Source organism: Mirounga leonina, unplaced genomic scaffold (assembly GCF_011800145.1).
Source record: "Mirounga leonina isolate KUSES-001 unplaced genomic scaffold, KU_Mleo_1.0 Mir_115, whole genome shotgun sequence".
NCBI lineage: Eukaryota > Metazoa > Chordata > Mammalia > Carnivora > Phocidae > Mirounga > Mirounga leonina.
The window spans coordinates 63,405,085-63,426,399 of NW_023270268.1; the positions used below are offsets into that span (position 1 = coordinate 63,405,085).

Here is a 21,315-nt window from a genome sequence, read left to right on the forward strand (position 1 = left end):
AATAACACCCTGGCAGGTAGCAAGAGTGCAGTGAGTCACCAGAAAACTCCAAAGAGTCAAGGTGCTCTTGCTTCCTCTCCTAAATACACAGAGGGCTTCCTTCATTCTTCTCTAAGATTTTATTTATGTATTTATTTGAGAGAGAGGGCGCATGCGCGAGCGCATGCATATGGGGCGGCAAAGGGGCAGAGGGGGAGGGAGAGGGAGGGGGAAAGAATCTCAAGCAGACTCTGCGCTGAGGCGGAGCCCCATGTGGGGCTCGATCACAGGACCCTGAGATCATGACCTGAGCAGAAACCAAGAGTCAGATGCTTAACCGACTAAGCCCCCCAGGCGCCCCTTCCCTCTTTCTCTTTAAGTATTAAGTAATGCCAGTCCCTAAACTAGAGGCCACATCTAGTAGGCCATGACTGCCTACTCTTAATTTCTGCACATATACCATATACATACATTCAACCCCACAGCAGTACAGTTTACACATACACAGATGCAAAAATACAATAACCCAGTACATTCTCAGTTATCTGGACCTTTGGATAATTGACGTTTAACCCTTTAAAAACACCCCTTCAAGGCCTCTAAGGGGACTGATGTTACTGTTTCTGAGAACTTCTATAAAAGCCACTCCCTCCTGCTCACCAGCTGTGAACCCCCTAGCTGCTTCTAAGCCCCACCACCTCTTTTCTCTTATTTCCCCAAGAGATTTTTCGCCCCCTCGCTTTTCCCATGCTTCTCACTTTCACATGAAAAGACAGGCCTTTTATAAGCATCACAGGCCAATCAGATGGCCAGCCAAGCAGGACGCTCTGTATAAGCTTTGGGTATTCAACTCTGCTCAGCTGTTTTCATCACTTACTGTTCAAGTGTTTTCTCTTCAGGGTTAGAAATACTTTCAGGCATTATTCTGGAAGCCCGAGGAGAAAAGGATGTTGATTTCTAGATCACCTAGCCTGGAGCAGTGTTCCAAGTTCATTTAAATCTACTGTTCTAGACACATTAATTTATAGTTGATATTTTTTAAATAGCATCACCATGAACTAAATTACAGCTGTCAAATCAATTTTGCATTCATTTCATTAATTCTAACTTAAGGAATACTGCAGAAATGGATACAAGCACTTGTGTTAATAAAATGAGCCAACGTTTGGCTGACAATTTATGATTTTACAAAGTATTTCAAAATTGAAGTCACTGAATAGTACTTACTGTCGCATGGTAGTTTCTGTACATGGGCATTTTTAGTAGCTTTGTCAAATAATCTTCCAGTTGTTTCTGTAACACAAATACATTAGATGAGAGATAACAGTGACAGTGATGTGATCATTATCCCATTTTACCTTCTGCAAACTTATTCAATTATTTATTCATATTATCACTGGACAAAGAATCTTGAATAGCATTAAGGAGTTATTTCCATAGTTCCCCTGAACCATTATTCAAATTGCTTCTCGCTATTTAACTTCTCATATGTTTAGGTCTTTTATAAGCTGCTGACAAGGCCCAAGCTATATATTCCTTTAATCTTCCATAGTTGCTAGCACAGGACTTGCCCATCGTACATGGTCTTAAGGCATTTGTTGACTTTATCAAAAACCTGAATTTCCTTAATTCTAACACTGAACTTACTGGTGGATATATTACAGTTTTTTTAACAGCTGCTCAGAGAAAAAAAAAAAAAAGGGAGAGGTTAAAAAAAGGAGAGAGAGAGACTTTCTAGTAAATTGTACCCTGATTTCAAATATGTTCAAATGTGGGAGGGTAATGCCAATCATATTGACTATGATGATGTGTAGAAGCGCTAATTGTTAATGCCACAGCTTCTCATTTTCAACTGCATTCATGTAAGTGCAGACAGAAGCCCCAAACTGTAGAGTTTTATATATCCAGGTATCTTGGAAAATATTTATTCTAGATCCCTAAAAAGATTTTAAACAAGATGACAACTATACAAAGGAGAAATCAAATATCCCTTTGAGAACATAAAAGTTTCAGATTACAAAACAGAACTGACATTTACTTGTTAATTTTCTAGCAAAAAAACAATCTCCCACCCTGCGGCACCATATCACTGAGGTGAAGCACCTGCGCCTGGGGCTTCTGTCCTACCCCTCTCTGACCCTAATGGCTCGGGAATGAGACTTCACATATATTTAGGACAAGCTACTACAAAGCCTGGAACAAACAGATGGAAATATATGCTTTTAAAACAGTAGGTCTCAAAACCCTCAATGATGAGCTCAATCTTGACTCACAACGAGCCCAAAGAGGCTCTGGCTAGGAGGACAGCTTCTTCATAGAACACGCCTCCTCTCGTGGGAAATACAACCTCCCCAGGTCAGAATGGCTTGGGGAAGAAGGGCTGCTTAACAAGTTCCAGAGAAGCCAGCCTGGGTGAGGGATCATGGGGTGAGAACAGTTGCAACTAGGCGCCCCCTCAGGAGCCGCTATGTTTCTACAGAACTGCAAAATTATATTCCGAACAGCAGAAGACTGGAAGGACTTACCCTTCTACCAAAGAATTGCTCTTCTCTGATCATGTTTTCAGATGAACGGGGCAAACTTGGCATCTCTCGAGGCTCTTCTTTGACATTCTGTCTTCTAAACGTGTGCCTAAGACACCCACACAATGGAAACATTTATTAGATTATTCTTTGAATAATATTACTCTTGTAATATCTTTTGTAAAATGGCTTATTTTTAGAAAAGCCTATTTAATAGAAAATATCCACTGACAATGGACAAGTTAACCCATAACATTGATAAAATACTCTTTCCACCCAACTTGTATACTGGGATAACTTTATAATTAATTCTGAAACAGTTACCTTCTGGTGGGAATGGGGATTCGGATAAAAGCTTTGTACTTGAGCAGCTCTCTGTGAAATTCTTGAAAGTGTTTGAATTTCCTCTTAACTTGCCATTTAAATTCCCCATGTGTTAATTCAATAGTGTAAAGATTGATACTTGGTACCTACAGTGATCAAGAAAAATGATTGCTATTTTAGAGAACAACAAAAATTCTAAAATCTCTCCACGAACAATAGCGAATTAATAAGTAACTTAAATCCAGCCTATATATTTTGGGTAAGTACTTAGGTAAAATGTTTTCTAAAACTACTGATTACAGAAATAGCATACCCTTAGATGTTCACCTCATAATATACATAAAGACAAACTCTGAATCGCACCGAAGACAAACTCCCACAAACCATATTGCTCCAAATACACACACACACACACACACACACAGAGAGAGAGAGAGAGAGAACCCTGAAACAAGAAACAAGGTAAAGGAGACAATGAGTGAAGACCCTAATTAGTCATCAGCAGTCATTTTGCTTGTCCAAAAGTATAAGCAGTGAACAGACAACTGAAGGGGGGTGAGAGGAAAGCTGGAGGAAATGGATTCCAGGAACAGGATAAGATCTTAACCCACTTCTTGCCCTTCACAAATGACATTAAATGCCTTCTCCTCCTGAAACATATTCCAAGGTCTATCCTTGTCTACAACATCTCCCTGCCCTGAAACACCAGTAGTGACCAGCAAGGTACAGGACAATTAGAGCGAAAGAAGCAAAAGATTTTCCTACACACAAAATACTCTTCCCAATTACTTAACTAAAATGAATCCCCATTTAAAATTTTAAAAATATTCCTTATTAAAATGCAAATATATTGACTAGTGAATTATTTCACAATCAGAAAAACTACCAGACCTGGGGGACAGTTTTGATACAGTACAAAGTATCAAGAAACTGAGGGATGTTTATAAAAGCAGAGAAGCAGGGCATCTGGGTGGTTCAGTCAGTTAAGCATCTGCCTTTGGCTCAGGTCATGATCCCAGGGTCCTGGGATCAAGTCCCATGTCAGGCTCCCTGCTCAGCAGGGAGTCTGCTTCTCCCTCTGCCCCTCCCCCCTGCTCATGTTAGCTCGCTCTCCCTCTCGCAAAAATAAATAAATAAAAATCTTAAAAAAATACAAAATAAAAATAAAAAAATAAAGCAGAGGAGCAAAAGAGATCTTGAGGGAAGGTCCACGAGTTGGGCGGGGAGGGGGAGTAGGGGGATGGGCAGGGCATTGGGCACTCTGGTACACCTAGAGGATACTGGCCTCTGCTGGGAAGTTTAGGCACCAAAGGTGTTGGGAGTAGGAGAAAGTAAATGTCTCTTTCTCTGCTAGCTTATCCAGGCTCTGGTGTCCGCAAGCCCATGCGTGATTCCTGGCCCACTGCCATTCATTACTGATGTTTGGCACACTCTGCAAACAGTGACTGCTCTGTGTAGATATAGTATATAAAACAGGAGCACGAGAATCAATGCAACTTGTGCTCTTAAGTCTGGAATCCAACCATATCACTGGTAGATATTCAAATCTAGCATTTGCTTTGCCTCTAGTTAGGATTCGTGACAGTTACTACCACTGGAAGTTGAAAAACACCAGTTCTGGGGTTCAGTATTATATGCTGCCTTTTACTTTGACCAACATGACAGGCATCATCCTCCATCATGTTTCATACAGAAGAATTCAGGAAAACCTCATAGAGTGGCCAGAAATGTTGCATTCAAGTGAAAAACACTCAATTTAAGATGAGCCAAATAAATAAGAAAAATTATACAATTTAGGCAAGTGGCTACATTTCCTAGGATTATACTTCCCATCCTATGAAAACTGAATACTTAGAAAATACTGCAATTGCCAAGTTTTATCCCTCACATATAAACCCCAAATTTCGTACACTAAACTTCTTAGCAATTGTGAGGTAGTGTGGTACCATGGAAACAGGCTAGCGCAGCCTTTTTGAAGCTTTTAAAGGTCTGAAACCCTGTGGTGCAGCCTACCAGCTGTGAAACTTCAGCCAGGTATCACTTCCATCAGACAACATCCCAGCAAAATTATGGGAATTCTTTGGAATTGGAATAATATGAGGAGTTTTCATAAAGGACCTGCTTATGAAGACATGATGGGGTAAGGAAACCATAAAGGAAGGACAGTAACCTGGGATTCTAAAGGCATCCCCAGTCCTGAAGGGACAAGAGGCAGGACCAGGTACTGGAACAAGGAGGAGAGAACCATGTAAAGATGGCTGCCTTGGGGGAAGGGGTGCCATTGCTCAAGGGACATAGCCAGCCCAAGGTGACCCCCATCTCCTATCTGGGCTCTCCACTGTCTGAGCCCTACCAGAGGACAACAGCGGAGAGCCCTGAGGGGCAGAGCACAGAGTGGAGAAGGGTGGGAGGTGACAGAGGGGGGCAAATGGAAATCTCCAGGCTGAGAGGACCCTAATAACATCTGCCTCATTGGGCTGTCATGCAAACAAGGAGAGAAGTGCCTTGCCTTGAGCTGGCACATAGAATGTATTCAGTAATTAGAAAAAGTATATTTTTATTTACCTGGAATCACATTTAAACCGCATGAATTTAGTTCGTATTTCTCAGTAAACTAAACACTAAGGAGGATAAAGATGATCCTTAGCTTTCTCACACAGACTAAGATTAAACAGAACTAAACCAAACTCACTCGACTAACAGAAAAGTACAAGCAAAGAGAAGGCCCTGGGTTGGGGACTTGAATATTTATCTTCGTGAATAACTTCAGGAGACACCTCATGTTAAGGGCCAAGGGCAGGCCGCTTTGGCATGAAGATGACAAAAAAAAAGCAATCAAAACCCAGCAGATCCCGGAAAAGCTCTTTATCTCCCCACCTCGACTGCCTAGAAAGAATTTAGCTAGAGGACCTGCTCCAGGAAGAAAGCTCTCAGCACAGATGACTACATTATACTATGAACTAGGTGAGGTAGACAGGGAGGAACTAGCAAGGCCTGTCTGATCAAATTCCTCCATGTCTCCTTGTTTCCAAGCGGCCCAGCAAACATTTGTTTACCAGACATTTGCTCTTTGTCAACTCCCTGTGAACTGCATTCCTTCCCTTTGAAGTTCCAGACCCCTACCCAATTCTCTGTAGTTCGGAATGACATACATACCTCATTTTGCCTGTCTTTGGAATTTCCATGTCTGTGTGGGTTTCCCATACATACAAAATTAAATTTGATTTTCTCCTGTTAATCTGTCTCATGTCAATTTGAGTCTTCATCTGGCTAGAAGGGCCTTTGAAAGGGACAGGAAGTTCTTGCTCCCCAATAATATAATATGCAATATTCTTGTATAATACTATGTGTTATTATTATTATTAAATTCTCATAACAAACCTATATGGCAGGCACCATTACAGCCATTATTCACATTAGGAAATTGAGAAACAGAAAGATTAAGTAATTTGCTGGAGATCACAAAGCAAAGACAGGACTTAAACCATGCAGCCTGGCTCTGGAGTCTGGGCATTTAATCCTCCGAGCATGCTTATCCCCTCTCAGTCTAAAAGCTGGGAGGTCGGGGCGCCTGGGTGGCTCAGTCGGTTAAGCAACTGCCTTCGGCTCAGGTCATGATCCTGGAGTCCCGGGATCGAGTCCCGCATCGGGCTCCCTGCTTGGCAGGGAGTCTGCTTCTCCCTCTGACCCTCCTCCTCTCATGCTCTCTGTCTCTCATTCTCTCTCTCTCAAATAAATAAATAAAATCTTTAAAAATAAAATAAAAAAAAAAAGCTGGGAGGCACAATAAGAAAGCAAAGGTCATCTCAGAGACATTTCTGGGTAGGCTGTGCTCAGTGGTGTATCAGGGAGGTATAGACTCATCTCCCTGATGAGCCTACAGGAAAGGCTGCACACAAAGGCGGGTGTAAACCAGGAGCCAAGATACACAGGCAAGCACAGGTAGATCAGGACAGACCACTAAGCAAAACTACGAGGACCAAGGTAGCACGTGCCCTCCCGCAAAAGACTGGGAGGAAAGGCGGGCGTTGGGAACCAGCCTCTGGAGAAAGGTTCTTCTACCCTTCCCCTGAGGCAGGAGCCAAGGTGGCCTTCCTCTGCGGGGACCAGAGCTTAACCTAGGGGGACAAAGGCCACCAGCCTGCAGCAATGTCCTCTACTTATCACACTTGACCTCTGTGATACACGGTCAGTAACAGAACAAAGGCAGCCGCGTAACAGCCACTAGCCCAATGCGTTTCAAACAGGGATGCTTGGGAAGACACCTTTCCAGGACTCAAAGAGAAAAACCTGTGAACAGGGCCAAAAGGGCCGGTACTAGGAGCAAACCAGAGTGGCAGAGGATGCAGGCAGAATTTGCTCAGCAGGGCTTCCAGGTAGTGACACAGGCCAGTCCAGCATCCTGGCCTTGTTTTCTTTCAAGAGCCAGGTGGCATCATGATTTTCATGCTAAACAAACATTAGGAAAGCTAAGCTTTTCCCTGGCTTACATGTGGCATTCTAGGTGCAATGGCTACGCCCCAGGAGCCCACATTAAACAGAAAACTGGGGAGAGAGGAGGCCTACGAGAAGTACTCGGCAATTTATTAAACTTATAAATTGCCTTAGGTACCTTTTTTTTTTTTTAAAGGCATTTTCCAGAACGAGGAAAGAGGCATACGAGAATAAAGACTAAATGGAAAGCAAAAACTTGAGAGACAGTGAGGACTTAGAAGTGATTTAAAAAAAAAAAATAGATCTAAAAACATAGTCTTAGCTATGAGGAAGGAAAATGGAAGTCAGTGTGCTGACTTGTATACAATGACTAACACAAGGTGAATCCATAAACATTCTGACCCTTGTTGTAGATGTAAAGCGTTCCACGTCCAGGACTTGGGCTTTTATTGGACAGCCAGAGAGATACGTCTGTATGTTAGGCTCCTTAAATCCTTGAGTCTTATAAATAGCCGAGAATGGAATACACGCTAAAAAACAAACAAGTAGATAACGTTATTGTAGGAATACAGTGACATTGCAAGAATACACGATATTAGCCTAACTTGCCTCTTTTATGGGCATGTGCCCAAGAATCATAACCTGCTACAACAAGCACACAGCTAATGAAGCAGTCTCAGCCCCGGGTAAGGACATCCACAGGAAGATCAATCATTTGCTGGTTATTTCAAATCTACGCTCTGCCAAGCAACCCCGATCAACTCTCTCCTTGCTCAGATCATCAGTCTTTACCTTCCTGTGTCTTGGGATCGCTGGGAGACACATCATAATCCACCTCCTCTCCCTCAAAGTGCAGCTCCCGCGTGTCCAGATTTTCTATCAAATTACTCATGTCAGCAGCGATTTTCTGCAGTGCAGAGGTATTTACTCTTGGCTCATTTTTCAGGGACATGTTGGCTTCCGACGGGGTAAGAGCAAAGGGGCTGGGGGAAAAAAAGGGAGGTTACAAGGACTTCATATTTCGAATGAACCCAAGCTTATTCTACAATATGATTCCGGGCTTAGAGACAGCATATGGAAACAAGTCAGCTAGCTCTGTGTGAGCCCCAGTTATCTCAAACAACCTTTTCATTTATTTTCCTGTTTAACATTTAAAGGATTCCTAGCTTGTAAATTAAATTGGAGTGAGATCCTTAATCACAAGCAAGTAAGAAAGAGAAGCACTATATTGAATAAATGCCAACATATCTTTCATCCAATTTCATTAACTTGGATAAATGAGGAGAGACTCCAGGGAGGCTGGTTTGGCAATGGTGGTTCAGAGAAAAGGAATGGATTCTTAATTCTAACAAATACACGGAAAAAATGTCATGTAAAATTAAGCAACTTTTAAATATTTTCTAAAGAAAATTGAGGGCATTTTACAATGATTTCAATAAGCTGATTTAAAGTATTTTCATGACAGCATAACCTTTCTACACTTCCTCTGTAGGTGATAACCCAAGCAAAGTATATATACCATCTTTTTGAAATAGGAGGTTTGGGCCACGACTATACATGAGTTATAATAATGTACGTGTCTTGAAAGGTAATTGATGAGGATGCCTCTTCTGAAAGGTACTGGAGGTGCTCAAATTGTACTTCTCTGCTTTTTTAAGAAAACCGATTCTATCTCATTTCGACATTTAATAACACAAGTCGTTGCACACCAGTACCCAGGGAAGAAGAGTTCATATAGATTTTATTTTTCCTTTAAAATACGGAGATTTACGCCTTGAGTGCTGTCATCAAAGTTGGATGAAAAATTCCTCTTGCTGGAAATAATCGCTCTGTTACCACCAGGCCCTAAAATGGCAGGATGTTCATACGAGCAACTCCACAACACATGTTCATTTATTACTGCACATCACAAACATTTACGGAGCGTCTGCCACTCACTCATTGTGAGATGTCATGAGTAAATACGTAAAGATGAATAAGGCCGGTCCCTGTGATTAAGGGGCTCCTGACCCGGGTACATGACCCCAAGTTCATTCTTGGCCTCCTCCAAGGTCTTTAGCCTTCCTGAGAAGGGCATGTGCTGAGTGGAAGACCCTCAGCCAGGTTCTCTCCTACCGGAATGATCAAGAATCTGGGGGAGGGGGGTCAAGGGGGAGGGCACTGTGGGCGATGCTAAAAGTCTTGACCAAACTTGGACGGCCCTTATGGTAATTCATCAAGTCTCTGAAACCTGTACTGCCATATCTGGTAGAAAGAGATCTTGTCTGGAAATTCAAAAGACTGGGGTAGAGGAACGTGGTTCTGGTTTGCCCAGATATATATATAATTAATATAACAAAGTTCTCTGTGAACTACATAACTGATCATGTTTCTTTCTCCATGTTGGCTGTAAGGACGCATGGAGCCACATCGGTGGCCTACTATTAGCAAAACAGAGGTCTATCCTTGCCTACATTGCTTTCCTTTCACCTTTCTTTCCCACTTCTAATTTATATTATAATAACAGTTCACGTATATTGATTGCTTCGTATGCACTTGGCTTGGTGATAGTTCTTTATATACATTAGCATGTTTATCATCAATAATAAATCTATGAAGCTTTGTTATTTTTACTGAAGAGGACAAGAGCTTATCATCCCCTCTTTACAGATAAAAATACTGAGGCATAGAGAGATTAGGTAATTTGATGAATACCTTGGACAATGTGTCCAAGGTCATGGAGCTTATAAGTAGTGAAGAAGGGATTTAAAACCAGGTCTCTCTGACCCAAGACCTGATGTTCTCAACCACAGTCTTTATCTTCTTGTATATTTTTGGTAGATACGTAAGTGTCCCTGCAATAGATGGAAGTTTTAGTAAACAAAGTGCCCTTGGACAAGACTCACATGGAAAGAACAGGAAGTGACTTCCTCTTGAAGCTCAGCACCTCGGGATGGAGCCATTTACACTCTCAGGGCCTTGGTTACTCCTCTATAACCTAAGGAGGTGGAGCATTTCATCTCTAGGGTCCCTTTAACACTAGAACCCCAACTGTAGATAAAAAATGCTGTATATTGTTCAGCTTCCCCATATAAGTAATTACTTTAACCCAAGAAATTAACCCAAGTATTTTTCGTATGAATACGAGAAGCAGGGGGCAGATGTTTTCCAACCTGGATAATTTAATGAAGGTCTGTTCAGCTTCCATTGAGGAGCTTGTTGCCTCTGGTCACAATTAAAATATTTGTTTCCTTCCCTCTTAACTCAACAAACACTTATTAGATGCCACCCATGAATCAGGTTTTGCTTTATTTAAAATACAAGGTAATGAAAAACTTAAGAGGAAATGAGACAAGGAAAAACAAGTAAGAAATTACATCATATCATTGCTACTCATGAATCTGTAAAGCCCTTGGGTATTTTCTATTGATTGAACTGTCTTATGGTTAACTCTGCCAACTTCCTTAGCCTAGCAAAGGAAAACAAGAGTTACTCCAATGACTTTCCTTTTGGACAGAATGTCAGTGTTAAAATGCATGTTAAAGTTAAGATCTACAGAGATCAGAATGACTATATACTGCAAGAAAACTGGAATAAATAGAACAGAGTCACTGGATCAAGCTAAAATAAAAATCCTTTTTCAGATAGAAAGAAAAGAAGCATATAAACTTGTGAAAAATTTAAGAGAAATAGGAATCCTCTTATCATTTATACTCAAGTGTTTATTTTGTGCTAATAAATAAACACAACTTTAGCACAGTTATGTTATTTCATACTCACAATGATACCACCTGGTATTTATGATTATTCTGAAAGACTTAGCTAAGTAACTTGTCTGAGGTCACTCAACTTGTGTCAGTGTTGAGTTTACTTATAGAGCAGCAGATTTGTTTGGCTCTGAAATCTCATGGACTTGCTTAAAGAGGTTCATAATTATTGATTTTATTTAATGGGTTGAATGTCTATAAACTAATCTTTTCTATAAAGCTTATGTTTCATAACAGCAAAAGGCATTATCTACTTCAATCCCTATACCTTAAAAGGGATCCTACTAGCCCTATAGTCATTATAACTGTAGAAACAACATATCCCGACAGCCTCCTACATTTATTTTTAGCCTTTTATTTGTCTGGTTCATAATATTTTATAAGATTGCATGGAGTTTCAGTGGACCCTAAGGGTTTGAAGATTTTTTCAAGCTTTTGTGAAGACTCTACCATTTAATCATGGAAAATGAACCCAATTGTCCACATTACTGCCTTCACGTATGTCCATGGTTGCTTTGTGTTGACATTTTATCCATCGATTGTATTGCTGGTTTCATTCTTGAATATCAAACTTGTAAGGCCATCTACACTCGTATGTTGTCAAATCTTAATTTATTAACCTATGTTTTCTTTTATCTAAATTAATCTATACTGGTGGGTGAACAGCTGCCCAGTTACAGCCTATCTTAACCAGCAATGGGATAAGGCCTTCAGGGTTTACACTTGAGATAAAGTAATTGATTTTGTTATCTCCTTATAAAATTATACTGCAAGATCATTATCTCTCTTGGTACCAAGTAGAGATGGTGCCCATGGATGATAACAGCAGCTGTGTTTTATTTCTGTTTGCATCTCTATCTGGGAAGTAAATGGGGTCGATTTTTTTTTCTTCCTGGTATTGAATACTAGAATTATAATTTTTTGCAGGGAACATTTTTAAATCATCTCCTGTTATTCAGTGGTGAAATCAGAGAACTCTAGAGTTTTCTTCTAATCTTAATGTTCAACATGACTGGGAAGTAGAACATCAAAGGAAGCAGACATTTTCCTTTCAGATAGTACATAAACAATGTCTACGCCAAAATACAATAATATTACAACTATTAATGTTAAAATAAATATTAATATTAGTTAATATTTGCTGAGTATATACTATATGCCAGGCATTATTCAAAAAGATTAATTGCACAATCTCATTGAATCTCACAACAACATTAGGAGCTGGGCCCTATTGTTATCCCCCCCCCTTTTTTATTCAGAGAAAGAGAGAGCATGGGGTGGAAGGCAGGGGGAAAGGGAGAGAGTCTTAAGCAGACTCCACGCTCAGTGCAGAGCCCGACCCAGGGCTTGATCTCATGACCCTGAGATCACGACCTGAGCCAAAATCAAGAGTCGGATATTTAACTAACCAAGCCACCCAGGCACCCCTGTTAACCCCATTTTTAAGATAAGAAGCTTAGAGAGGATGGGCAACTCTCCCAGAGCCTGTGGCTAGGAAGTGATTACAGCTGGACTCAACCCTGGTTGATCTGACTCCAAAGTCCAGCTATTTAACCACCCAAGAAGTGGTACTGGGGGTGGCAGGAGGGAGAGACACTGAAGACTTTTACTCTTTACTTAACATACTCATAGGATAAAACAATTCAAAAAGGAACAACATAACAAAAAATCTCAGCATTCATTCTGTGAAGATAACTGACTGACTTCTTGCTTCCCTTTCTAACATAACATGCAAAGTTCTCCCCTATTTTTTAATACATTATTTGTGCTTGCCAAGAAAAATAAATGCAATGTATTTCCAAACCAAAAATCATAGCATAATGTTTGGATGTGAAATGAATTATAATTAGATCATTTAAAACCAAACTGTGTCACGGGGATTTCTTGTTTTCCCATTTTTCATTATGATGAAATTAATTGGTGGACCCATACTGTATAACTTCCCAAAACACATTATTATATAGCAGTGATTTGTACAGAACTGACTTGATGTTCCCTGCAATGCAAACATCACAAATGTGGACTCAGTACTAAACTCAATCGCTAGTGACATAGTAAACCTCGAATAAATATTTTTTGAGTTGAGCTGACTTTGAATAAAGTAAATGATATTATCATAGTTTACATTCCAGATGAGATATTTTGAGAAAATAACACATCAAAAAAAGGAAAAAAGACTCTTGGTGTTTACTTGGATCTTTGATTTTTTTTTTTTTTTTTTTAGAAAAAGAACATGAGTTCCACAAATATCAATGGAGGGCTTATTATGCACCTTGGACATACAATTAAATGTCAGCGGTGGAGGGGACAGGCCGGATGACCAAGGTTGTTCTACTGTTATTATCAGTGTAACCTGGGCAACCTCCAGGGTTTCAGCAACCCCGCTGTAAACTGGAAACAGTGCCACCTACACTTCCTACCTTAGGAAGCTGTGAGGAGCCACTGTCATGATGCATATACAGCCACAGGCAAAAGTAATCTAGGTTGCTAATATTACCTTTAAATTCTATTAACAGTAGGGATGCCTGGGTTGCTCAGTCAGTTAAGCGTCTGCCTTCAGCTTAGGTCATGATCCCAGGGACCTGGGATCGAGCCCCATGTCGGGCTCTCCTTCTCCCTCTGCTGCTCCCCCTGCTCATGTTCACCCTCCCTCCCTCTCTCTCTCTTTGACAAATAGATAAATAAACCTAAAAAAATAAAATAAAATACAAATAAATTCTATTAGCTGGCAGCCCCTAAAAAATAACCTTAAGAAACTTTCTTTCATTTCAGTATTTTCCAGGGCTGACAGGCTAGGAAATATCCTGCCTTTCATCTCTTACTTCGCTCCCAAATTAATAGACCATCTAGCAGCTGTCTTTCTGGCTGGGCTCCACCAAGAATGGGACTCTCCCATTCAGCCAGTTCTGACATTTTCTGGACTTGACTCCTCCATTTGCTAGAAACCACCAAGCCTTCCCTGGCAAACACAATCACCAGGCATCAAGCAGTCAAGCCCAGTTAGGGCACTTCCTGTTCCTTGCACATCTCCCTGGCCTCGTCTGCCTCTCCGTCTGGTAAGCCATCACTTCTGTTGTACTGTGTCACTTGTGTCCATTGTAGTGGCTTCTGCTCCCTTTTGGGTCCAGTGCCCTTCGTGACTTCGATGAGATCTATGGACCCCCAACCCCAGAAAAATAATGAACGCATTTTGCATACATTTTCATAGGTTCAAGGATGTCCCTTCAAGACCCTTAGGTTGAGAAGCCCCTCCACTGAGCTGCAATCAAGAGCTGATATGCTGACATGTCCATCTTCTCACCAGATGGGGACACTCTGAGGTAGGGGAGGGTGAGAACCAGACCTTTCACCACTGACACCTTGCTGAGCACCTGCTCAAGAAATATTTGTTGGTTTGTTGTAGTTGGCTATCTACAGAGAAACCAGTTGGCTCCAGGTTGTCCAGTGAATGCCACAAAGACACTTCGCTCATATGCCACAGATACTCTCAGATGTAAAGCCTTCTGGGTGAAAGACCCTCTGAGAGGAGTATGACCTGCAAGAAACACACAGGCCACTGAAATAGTAGCAACTAAGACAGTGAATTGCTATCAGAGCTAACGGTGCACCAGGTTTCTGCCAAGGCTCTTCATGCATCCTCACAACAACGTCGTGAGGGAGGTACAGTCGTCATTCCCCCTTTACAGATAACAAGACAGGTTGACCAAGGCGACCGGCCAGAAAGTTAGCACACCGCTCTCAGCACAGCTCTGGCTGACTCGAAAGCCACACTCCTGTTCTGCTTCTATGTCCACTGGCACGCATGTCAGGAAAAGGAGACGCTGTGGAGTCACACCCTCTCTTCCCCCGTGCATAGCCTTTGGAGTCCAGACTTGCTATTACGTATATGGTTCCAGGAAGCAGAAGTTTGACTCCCAAACACTATCCACCCTCTGAGCTCCAGATCTGATCTGACCTTGGGGCCCACTGAGCCTAGCAATCTCCCCTTTACTTATCCTTCTTTCCTGGTTTCATAACACACAGCCTCCACTGGGTCCGACCTGGACTCTGCTCTTCTCCCCGAGGGGCCAAGATTGCAGATGACGGTGCTAAATAATCTAGACTCTCTGCGTCCACGGAACCAGGGTTGGAAATCATGCTCTCTCCCTTTTCCCTAGCTACAAACAAAAACAACGCTACAATTACGTAAAGCCATTTTCAGCATGAAAGTCATTTCTTGATTCTCAGGATTTTCCCTGAATCCTTTGACCTCTTTGGATGGCCTCTCTTCTCTGCCATAAACTCTCTTAGCTATTTCCTCTGATGTGCCCCCTCTGGTTAAATATTCCCCTCTTTGCTGTAGCACCAGCTCCCTTTGTTTCATCAAAGTCAGATCCTTAAAATCAAACAGATGTTGTATTTCCAGAGGCAAATACAAGTGTTAAGGGAAATTGAGATCTCTTCCAAATATGGGTAGATAGGAAAGTATTACCTGTCATTTATTGAGTGCCTCCGCTGGGCCAAGCACGAAAGGCACATTATACAGATTTCTTCTCATCCTTGGGATGATCTCATTTAGAATCGAGGACATGGAGCTGTAGCTGCTTACCGAGACTGCACGGTGGTGAGTGGCAAGGCTGGTCCCCGTGCATGGGCCATCCTGATGGTTCCATATGGCCCGCCTCCCCAGCCTCTGCCACTGGCTCAGCAGAGATCCACTCCATTCTCACCTCTTCTCCTCACCCCACCATCCATCTCTGTCTCCTGGCTGAGGGCAGGGCTTCCGCACAGCCTGCACAGTGCATGGCCCAGCAGGGGCTAGGGTGGCTCCAGCACCCCAGCCCCACCCACCCCTGGCCAGAACCCCAGAGGCATGGCTCATCCTCAGGCTTCTGGATTCAGAGGCAGTGCTGTGCCAGTGCTGGAACCCAGCTTCCTCCGGAGTTGCATGTGTGTGGGCAAGGGGGGGATGGGGGAACTAAGTCACACAGCCTATGAGATCGGGTGAGTTAAGGCACTGGTGGATGCATGCCCTCCCCCTCTCCTCCCACCTGACTGCACTGAGCACTTGAGTATCACACAGTCAACCTGGAAGCTGTCCTATGTGACCGAGCAACTGGATGATTTTCTTGTGAAGATATGTCCAGCCACGTAATATACCATCTTGCACTCGCAGGGTTGTGAGATCAAGCCCTGAATCAGGTTCCACACTCTGCAGAATTCTTCCCCCCACTCTCTCTCCCTTCCCCTCTGCTCCTCCCACCCCTTGCTCTCCCTCCCTTTCTCTCTCTCCATTAAACAAATATTTTTAAAAAGCAAGAAACAAATGGGGGCTATAAGACAGTGAAATGATATCCTAAAATTCAATAAATATGGAACCAAATAAATGAATATGTTACTTTTCCTGAAACTAATTTACTAATTCAAATTCCAAAGAATTTCTCACAGAACTTGACAATATGACCCTAAAATTCATAACAGAAAATAATTAAGAATAGGCAGATAAGTTTTGTCCAACCAGATATCAAGAATTATTATAAAGCTGGAGAAATTAAAATAGTGTGGTACTGACACAGAAACAGACACATAGAACCAAATAGTGACTCCCCAAAATAAGCCTATGTATATATGGGTCTTGGTGGATGACAGAAGTGGCAGGAAAAATAATTAGTAAAGAAAGAACGAACCTTTCAATAAACAATGCTAGCACTGTTGGCAATTCACAAAGAAATATAAAATAAAATTAGTTCTCAATCTTACAGCTCCCATAAGAGTAATTTTTGTGTGTATTAATGTCCTAAATGTGAATAAGAGAAATTCTAACCTATAGAAGAACGTCTTTATGATCTCAGGGTCACAAAACCATCTTAACAAGACATAAAGAGCACAAACCATAAAGAAAAAGCTAATAAATTTAACTACACTAAAATTTAAAACTTCTGCTAGACAAATGGTAAAATTAAACAACAAACCCAAATTTGGAGAAAACATACATAGAATATACAAAGAACTCCTATAAATACATAAGAAGAAGATCCAAAGACCAGTAGAAAATAGACCAGGAGCACATGCAGGTAATTCACAGAGGATGAATTCTAAATTTACAGTGAATCTTTCAACATGTTTAACCTTCCCAGGAATCAGGGAAGTCATATTAAAACAATAAGATACTTTTTCATATCCACTGAAGTAGTAAAATTTTTGCAAGTCAGAAATTATAATGTATTGGTAAGATAATGGAACTCTCATGCACCACTTGGTAGAAGTGTGAGTTAAAATAATGTTTGTTGGAGGGGGCGCCTGGGTGACTCAGTCGGTTAAGCATCTGCCTTCGGCTCAGGTCATGATCTCAGGGTCCTGGAATCGAGCCCCATATCGGGCTCCTAGCTTAGCAGAGAGTCTGCTTCTCCCTCTCCCTCTGACCCTCCTCCCAACTTGTGCTCTCTCTCTCTGTCTCAATTAAATAAATAAAATCTTTTAAAATAAAATAACCTGTTGGAAAGCAATTTGGCAAAGTCTAATAAACTTGAACATGGCATAACCTTCCCCTGCAATTCTCCCTCTAAATATATTCACCAAGGAACTCAACCATGGGTGAGTTTTTACAAGAAAATATATTATGAATGAGCACTGAAGCACTGTTCACAGTTAAGAAAACTGGACAACCAAAATGTCCATCTATCAGAGAATGGAAAAGTGAATTATATTTTAATGAAGTACTATATGGCAGAGAAAATAAACTGATCAGAACTGCCTGTATCAACATGAATAAATCTCAACATAAAGTGTGGTGAAAAAAAGACAACTTATACTTTTTGTTAAGATTTAAAAACACACAGAATAATCCTATATGGTGTCCATTAACATATCTAGAAGTTGGACATACAAAGCAATTGAGGAAATAATATACAACAACTTCAGAAGAGCAGTCACCTTTAGAAAGAGGGAATGAGAAAGAATGCAATCAGGAAGGGGTACTAAGAGGACTCAATACACCAGTAACATTTTCTTTGTTTCTTATTTTGATTCAAAAGGCTATATGTATAAATGATAAAACTTGTTAAATTTGGATGTTATAGGTACACAGGTTTTTATTTCCTAAATGTTAATCTGTATTTTTAAAATATTTCATTTAAATTAAATTTAAAAACTATCAAATATAACTGACATTTTACTAATGTCCTTAAATCCAATCTTGATGATTTTTGCATTCTTTGCAAAAACCGAGATTCACTATTCCTTCTAAATTCAGCCAATACTGGTGACCCACTAACAGAGTAATATATAAAATACCACGAAGTGCTTTGTCCCCCACTGTCCCTCACCCGCCCTTGGGAAAGCATATATATTTGACTTTGATAAGTTTGACTCCCAAACACTATCCACCCTCTGAGCTCCAGATCTGATCTGACCTTGGGGCCCGCTGAGCCTAGCAATCTCCCCTTTACTTATCCTTCTTTCCTGGTTTCATAACACACAGCCTCCACTGGGTCTGACCTGGACTCTGCTATTCTCCCCGAGGGGCCAAGATTGCAGATGACGGTGCTAAATAATTACTCTTCCCATTTTATTGATTGGAAACTGAGGTGCAGAGAGGTTAAGTTACTTGTCTAGTAATCTGATTTCCCTTAAAATCAATAGCCGGCATGCACAAATTTTGGCCATGCTTGGGGACTGGTTCAACATCAACACTAGAAAGATTAAGTTAAATGGGCCACTAGTGGAACTGAAAGCAAATCTGGTCTTTTTTGAGGCAACTAAACCTTCCAAGTAGAGCCTTGATAATCCATGGCTCTGGTCTACAAAGTTGGAGTTTCCACTATTAATGGTAGTGATGCTCAGGCAAGGGAAAAACACTCATCAAAACTGAAGCTGTATTCACTTTTGCCTTCTCAGGGGAGTTATTAAAATTGCTTCAATTAAATTTTTTAAAAAAGAAAGCCTTAATATATTCATTTGAAAATTTCCCCTCCTTAGCACCAGGTAATCTAACACTTCAAATTAGGAAGTCCCTTTCTTTATTCTAGAAGTCCAAGTATTTCAAATATAATGAAGTTCATTTCACAAGTTCCTCAAAAATATAGAAGTAAAAATGATAACACATGTTATTAAAATTATAGCCAACATAGCATTCTACTCCTTTTAACACATTCTCCTATACTTGATCTCATCGATCTTCAGAATACTCTACAAGGGAAGTATCATTGTCCCTTCTACAGCAGAAGTGAGTAAATCAAGGCTCAAGGAAGAGAGGAAAAGGGTCCCACATCAGGTCATTCGGCTATAGTATGCAGTGGGGCCAGGGCTCACTCTGGAGCTCTAGTGAAATTAAGGAGAACAGGTATCTCAGACTAAAGACAAATACGGGGCTCCTGGGTGGCTCAGTTGGTTAAGCATCTGCCTTCTGCTCAGGTCATGATCCCGGGGTCCTGGGATCAAGTCCCGCATTGGGCTCCCTGCTTAGCAGGGAGTCTGCTTCTGCCTCTCCCCCCACTCATTCTCTCAATCTCTCTCAAATAAATAAATTAGTTAATTAAATTTAAAAAAGACAAATCTCTAGCCTCCCTATTAGAGAAACACCTGAGCCACCGGCCCCAGCTACCACCTGGATTCTAGCTGAGAGGTAGTACATACTAGAGTGATACGGCCACCTAAGTTTGTATGTCCATTCCGCCACTTACAGGCTGTGTGAACCTAGACAAGTAACTTAACCTCTCCGCACCTCAGTTTCCAATCAATAAAATGGGAAGAGTAATAATGCCTACATTATTGGGTTGTTGTGAGGTTAAATTAGTTAACATACAAAATGCTAAAAATAATATCTGACCCAAAGTAAGTGCCACGTGCATGTTAGCTGCTCTTATTATAAACTGGTCTTCTTACTTTCTAAATGCAAAACAAGGTAATAATGACACCAAAAAGTTCCTCCAAGAAATAATATTTGTGAGACCACTGTCCTATTTTTTATTTTATTTATTTATGTTATGTTCAGTTAGCCAACATATAGTACATCATTAGTTTTTGGTGTAGTGTTCAACAATTCATCAGCTGTGTGTAACATCCAGTGCTCATCACCACATGCGCCCTCCTTAATACCCATCACCCAGTTACCCCCAGCCCCCCAGCCCCCTCCCCTCCGCAACAATAGCTACTATCCTATTTAAACTCTCCTCATGGTAGGGGCGCCTGGCTGGCTCAGTCGGAAGAGCGCGCCACTCTTGATCTCAGGGTTGTGGGTTCAAGCCCCATGCTGAGTGTAGAGAATACTTAAATACATAAACTTAAAAAAATAAAAATAAACAAATTCTTCTCATGGTATCAGTTTTCAAAAAGCCATCTGGAAAAAGTGAGTATTTTTGGATTTCCTTAAACACAAATCTTTCAATAGACAACCTTCTTAGATTTCTTCCTTTTACTTAGATTTGTTCTTTTTATACTTTTTGATTTAAGACTCATGTTTCTCCCTAGACTTATTCTTATAATATTTGTATGCTAGTCACAGAAATATTTATACTATGAATTTACCATTCCCTATTACATAGTTTCACTTAAGAAGCATTTATAGGAAATTGTTAGGAACCTTGTGTCACAGTTACTACAGAAAATGACAACCAACAACCTGCATATTATTTCAAGATTTCAGACCCTCTTTAGTTCACCCTTTTAACACTGTGACCAGTACAGTCACTTGCACGTAGATATGTGGCTGGAAAAGATACCTGTGAAGATGCTGTTCTTTGGCTCAGAAACCTACAAAATGGCCCTCCCAGTCTAGCAGCCCCCTAAACACACACACACACACAGAGGGAGAGAGAGCTGGACCATAGCCCAAGATCATGATTATAGCATTTGGATTTCTGATCTGTACTCAAAATGCCTTTATAGCCCAACCTCCTACTCAAGTTCTACTTATTTGCTACTATCTGGTCAGATGGGTCCTAGGGATTGAGCCTCGGTCTGATCAGGCCTCTGGAGTCAACTACCAATTTACAGAAGCTAATACGGAGGGGCATGTTGAACTGTACCATGAGGATACAGTCAGCAAAACCCAGACCACAGGCAACTCCACAGGTCAAAGAGCCCGAAGTGTTTTTGTTTTTGTTTTTTAAAGATTTTATTTATTTATTCATGAGAGAAAGAGAGAGAGAGAGAGAGGCAGAGGGAGAAGCAGGCTCCCAAGGAGCAGGGAGCCCGATGCGGGACTCGATCCCAGGACCCTGGGATCATGACCTGAGCCGAAGGCAGACGCTTAACCATCTGAGCCACCCAGGCGCCCCGAGCCCGAGGTTTTATTCAAGAAAAATTACAAGGAAAAGAGAAGGATGCAAGAG

At 41.2% G+C, this 21,315-nt stretch overlaps 1 protein-coding gene across 5 annotated transcripts in view; it reads right to left on the minus strand.

Annotated features, from left to right (window-relative positions):
• Positions 1-21,315, minus strand: part of PLD1 (phospholipase D1) — a 191,977-nt gene that overhangs the window by 118,545 nt on the left and 52,117 nt on the right. For all 5 annotated transcript variants that reach the window (XM_034998945.1, XM_034998928.1, XM_034998938.1 and 2 more), the window contains exons 2-6: positions 8,052-8,242; positions 7,662-7,789; positions 2,826-2,971; positions 2,505-2,610; positions 1,207-1,272 (exon numbers count right to left, since the gene is read on the minus strand). In XM_034998945.1, the coding sequence (XP_034854836.1) occupies positions 1,207-1,272; positions 2,505-2,610; positions 2,826-2,971; positions 7,662-7,789; positions 8,052-8,242 (637 nt within the window). The remainder of the gene's footprint in view (positions 1-1,206; positions 1,273-2,504; positions 2,611-2,825; positions 2,972-7,661; positions 7,790-8,051; positions 8,243-21,315) is intronic.